The 5,251-nt window shown below is 59.9% G+C and overlaps 1 protein-coding gene across 5 annotated transcripts in view; it reads right to left on the minus strand.

Annotated features, from left to right (window-relative positions):
* Window positions 1–5,251, minus strand: part of EVL (Enah/Vasp-like) — a 133,853-nt gene that overhangs the window by 21,735 nt on the left and 106,867 nt on the right. For all 5 annotated transcript variants that reach the window (XM_023520485.1, XM_023520483.1, XM_023520482.1 and 2 more), the window contains exon 4: window positions 1–59. This exon ends at the window's left edge or, in 1 of these variants, runs on beyond it. In XM_023520485.1, the coding sequence (XP_023376253.1) occupies window positions 1–59 (59 nt within the window). The remainder of the gene's footprint in view (window positions 60–5,251) is intronic.

Consider the following 5,251-nt stretch of genomic DNA (forward strand, 5'->3'; position numbering starts at 1 on the left):
CTGGATGTCCATCTCATCAGGAGAAGGGCCATTCTGCACCTGACGCTGGGTGGAGGGACCTGTGGGGCACAGAAGCACAGGAGCGTGATGGTTAGTGGAGAAGAAAGGCCCCGCCAAGCACCTGGAAACGAGGGCCCGTCTCTACCCTCCCGGTCCCATGAGACGTCCTTGACTTTTTAACAGCCGGCTCTCATCCCTGTGTCACACCTGTTCCCATTGTGTCCTCTCCCTTGTGGCTCACCCCTCGGAGCCAATAAACGGATCACATCTTCACTTTCGGCTCCTGAGCCGTTCTCTCCCCTCCCGAACCTCGCTCGCTGTTTCCCGTTCCTCGCCCGCCACTGCGCCCTCAACCCTCTAACATCTGGCTCCGGCCTCCGCACACCCCACGGAGCTGTGATGAAAATCACCAGTGGCCTCGGCGTTCCTGGACCCGGAGAGTAGACCCATTTCATTCCACTTTTCAAGCAAAGGGACGACCCTTACAGCTGGACGTGTCAGAGCTGGGCATCGGCCCCCAGTCTGCCTGAGCCACGGCCCATGCTCCTCAGGGTGCTGCGATGCCCTCCTGCCTGCACCTAGGAGCCTGCGGTTGTGGGTGGGAGGGAGCTGGCGGAAGCGGAGATGGCAGAGGCTGTCACTGACAGCCACCGTGGAGCCTTCCAGGCCACACCCTCGCCCTGGACCCCGAAAGCCGGGCCCAGAGCGGGCGATGCCTGCCCGGGGAACCCGCATCCATATGGGGCTGGTGCTGTGCCACAGTCACAAGAAAAGCTAGGCTTCTGTCCCAACCTGAGAAGGAGCTGATTGTCCCTGCTCTTAGCCAGCTTAGGTGTCACTGGGGAACCGCGGAGAGTCACAGTGATGGGAGAGGGGCTGGGCAAGCCAGTCTCATGCCTTGCTGGCTAGATGGGACAAGGGCTTTGTCTCCTTCCAAGAGGAGGTGACAGCACCACTCAGCCTACAAGGAAACCCACGATGTGCAGACAGCCTCTCCCACAGGGGCTCCGGGCAAGGGAGGGGTGAGCAGACTGTGCCCTGCATCCAGCAGGCGGGCGGGATAGCCCGACAGCATCTCAGAGCTAAAACAGGCCGTCTGGTTCCAGCACAGCCTCCCGCCCAGCACGGGAACCCTGGGTGCCCTCAGGCAGGGACTCCCAGTGACGGAAGCCACTCCCTCCCGAGTGAGTGAGTGCTCTCCTACACTGAGGCCCCAATCTGCCCAGCCACTAAGGCCCTCGACATGCTGCCCGGTGTGGCACACGTGGGTGGGACCCCTTCCTAAGCTCGCCAGCCCTTTTCCCGCCTGGAGTTCGCTTCCATGCCCGGCCGTTTCTGACTCTGCTGTCCTGGCCAACTGCTTTGTGGGAGGGGAGGGCCTCCCAGCACTCAAGGAAAACTTCCTCGGGTGGACCTGCCTGACCTGGTCCTTGCTCAACGCCTCCCACTGCTCTCTGGGGACGGGCAGGGGAGAAGATGCCTGTGGACTTTTCAGAGACGTGACTAACATAAATGCCTGGCGTGGTGGCCTGGCACGTAGTAAGCATGGAGTAAATGTCCTTCAAACATTCTGTTTTCACATGTAAATATGTACTTTTTAAGAACTGGTTTTTCTAACTATAAATCACATGTAACATATGTTCAGCCTAACAGACGTTAGAACGTTTCGAAAGTTTAATAAAGAGAACACACATTCCCGTTAAGGAAGAAGAGTCCCGAGGAGCAAGCCCTTTTCTCTCCTGCTTCGCCAGGCCCAGGTCTCGGGGCGCCCCCTCCCCGTTCTCAGGAAACCAGAGCCAGGACACGGGACCGCCGCGTCACGGTGGTGGTGGCAAGGCGCTCCTCTCGCTTACTTTAATTCTCAGGACCTTAGAACGTGGCTCCCACCGGGGGCTGCAGCAGGTGACGAAACAGCCCAGAGAGGGAAAGCGGCTCATCAGGGACTCAGACCGCAAGCGGCTAAGCCGGATTCCAACTATTCGCAAAACACCACGTTCTTAAACTCAGTCACGCTGCGGGGGTGGGCTGAGGCCAGCTTGGGGGACGAAGAACAGAGACGGAAAGACGGGCTGGCATGCTGCCCGAAGAACCGTGAGCACCCGGCGTCCACACTGTGGACAGGTGTCCCCCAACCGCGAACCAAAGCTCTGTGCCCCACCCGCGCATCCTGGCCGAGGCAGGAGAGAGTCAAGACATCTTAGCCCGCATTCTGGGGCTCAGGCCTGAGCCCTCTGCTGCTGGCGTGGCCCAGGCCTCCAGCCCCAGGTTGGACAATGGGATGCCGGCTGCGTTCTGACCTGGTCTCCGCGGCTGAGCCCATAACCTGAATGGGAGTCTGCCCTCTTCCGGGGGCTCGGCCCGTCGTGGAGCCCCCATCCAGCACCTGGGCTGAGGACTGGAACCCACCCTTAGCCTGGCCAGGCCCCGCCCTAGGACCGAGGTCTTACAACTCCTGGGCGACGGCGTCAAAGGCCTCTGCACCTGCTGGCTTGGCCTGGGTCACTGGAACTGCGCCTCACCCCTTTAGCGGGACCCCAGAGGGCAGCCAGCTGCCTACATGGTGGTCTGTGGGGGTTCTGCGTGGGTCCCTCCTCCTCCTGCCTGCTGGGCTGGACTCTGCCCAACCCCTGAAGCCAGCCTGTTCCTCCCGAGGTGGGGAAAGTTGACAGGACCCCTCACTGCTCCCACGGGCTCTGGTCCCTGCACTTGAGACATATTTCAAAACCAGAAGACATAATTTTCGACAGCACGGAGCAGAAACAATACGTGGCTGAATGAAGCCTTCCATCTATCTTAAACTAAGGAAATGGCGATGTGTGTTGAGCCATGAGGGTCCTGAACATTGGGAACTACCGGCCCACCCTTTGTCTTAGAGCTGGGCCCAGAAGGAGTCTGTCCAGTGTCACACGGGGGTCCGCGGCAGACGTGAGAGTCCCACTGTCTTTACTTCTAGCCTATTCCTTCCGCCCATCGGTCAAGGCTGGCCCTGGCAGAGGCAAGGAGGAGGGACGAGGAGGACCTCTCCTCCAGAACTGCCCAGGACCCCTTGGGGATCTCTGGTCCAGCCCACTGTAGGTGGCTCTGCAGTGGGGAAGCCTCAGGATGGGGGCACTGGGTGGCTGGTCACCATGCCCGTCTGTCCCGGTGCCAAGTTCGTGGCAATGGTTCCCTGCGTGTTGCAATCGAAAGCCACGGCGGAGGCCACACAGCGTCTCCTACGTCACAGTTACCTCCCGCCACACCCCAGCCCCAGGATCCAGGTGAGGACGCGGGTGGGGACCCAGCTCCGCCTTCTCCACCCAACGTCTCGTTAGTTACAGAGCCTCTTTGCTGCTTTGTCTGAGACCCTGACGGAATCCGCCCGCCTCTCCGTGCCCACGTGGCTGCCTTAGCGCCTCCCTCCCGGACTGAGGCCTTGGTCTCCCGCGGGACCCTCTGCCTCTGCTCTCTCCCGTCTCTCCCTACCTGTCTGCCATACTGACATCACAGCCTGCGTGATCTCTGGAAACATAAGTCTGAACCTCACGGGGTCAGGTGCAAGCTCCATCAAACGAGATTCCAGCCCTGCCGCCCGCAGCCGCTTCTCCTGGACCCACCTCCACTGGCATCTGCTCCCCGGGCCCAGCCGATCGCATGCCTACTTCCCAGCTGGCTGTCTGTGTGGGCACCTCTTACACCTGCCACATCTTCAAGGCTCAACTCCGTGGTCTCCTCCTCCAGGAAGCTGTCCGCATGACCTCATGCTCCCCTCTGCTCGGCACCCAAGGGCCCGTCTCGCAACTTGACTTTCTAACAGATTACAGCGATCTGAGGGCAGCCTTCTCTTCCCTAGGAGATCCTGAGCTTCCCGGGGGCAGAGACCCCATCCCTAACTTGTTACTTCATGTTCAAGGCCTGGCTCACGTCAGACACTTGGTGTATTTTATCGAATTGAGTCGGAAAGCTTAGAGGGAACTCATGATCACCAGCCAGGGGAAAAAAAGCACAAGTGAAGAAATAGGGCCGAACTGGCTCAGACGAAAATAAAAACCTAAAAGTAAGCCACAGAAATGCAAGGCTCAGAGGACATCCCAAATGCACGGTTGTTCAGAGAGGAGGCTGACCCAGGACGAGCCCCTGGCTAACGAGTCCTACCGGCAGCAGGAACCCACTGCTGACCGGAGGCCTTGGGCAAGCCTGCGAGACAGGGCTGTTGACCTTGCCACATGACATTCTGTTTCAGATGTGCTCTCTGGCAGAGGACAACCCTCGGCTCTGTGCACAGCTGTGTGCTGACTGCCACCTTCTGTGGCTGTACAGCGTCCCCTTTGTACGGTAAATGCATGGCAGACACTGGTTTGAAGACCGCATTTGACCGCCTGTCCCCACAGGTGCTGTCAAGGCTGGGGCCGGGAGGGAGGACACCGGCCTGAGTGCTGCCCACAGCCTGAGCTGTGTCCTCCTCGGCAAACCCACCCGCTCCCCGCCGAGGGGACGGGATGACGAGCACGGATGCCAAGGCCAGCAGGGGCCCTTTGCTCAGCTGCTGTGAGCGGGAAATGTACTGAATGGAAAAAGCACTTGGTAAAATATTAGTGTTTAATTACCATTTAAAGCAAATCCTTTGGTTGATCTCTCACTGCGTCAAGCGTCTCCCACTCGTCACCCACCCGCCTGTGCACTCACACCCTCAGTGGCCCTCCGGCCCCGGCCCGTCTGCTGGTGCTGTCGGAAGCACCCCACCCCCGCCCTCACGGCCCAGACGGCTCCACCACTGCCCCGTGAGGGACACGGAACGCGTGGTACCGCTCTGAGAGGTGAGGGGACTTGCCCAAGGCCATGGGGCTCATGATGCTGGCCTCGGTTTCACGAACTCGTTGAGTCAGGGAGCTGACCTTGCAAGAGGCGCACCCCAGGGGGCTCTGACCAGGATAACTCACCCGTCTCTCACCCGCCTTCACCTGCCAAATAAAGAGCCTGTGTGCACTACACACCCGTGAACGAGGATGAGAGAAAGGGAAACTTGGGGGGAGCCCCGGACGGACACTGAGGGGAGCAGGGTGACCTGTGCCCCGACAGACATCCTGTCCAAACGCAGAGGAGCAAGGAGACAGAGCGAGACCCAGGCTGACACTTGCATCCAGGCTTCTCTCTAAGTTTACTGGACCAGGTGCCTCTTGGGGAGGAGCTGACTCCATCTCCGAGGCCCACTTTCCAGCGTCAGGTCTAAGTTCTTTGACACCCACTTGTGTTCCACTAGTACGGTGGCGAC

This window comes from Pteropus vampyrus, unplaced genomic scaffold, assembly GCF_000151845.1.
Source record: "Pteropus vampyrus isolate Shadow unplaced genomic scaffold, Pvam_2.0 Scaffold268, whole genome shotgun sequence".
NCBI lineage: Eukaryota > Metazoa > Chordata > Mammalia > Chiroptera > Pteropodidae > Pteropus > Pteropus vampyrus.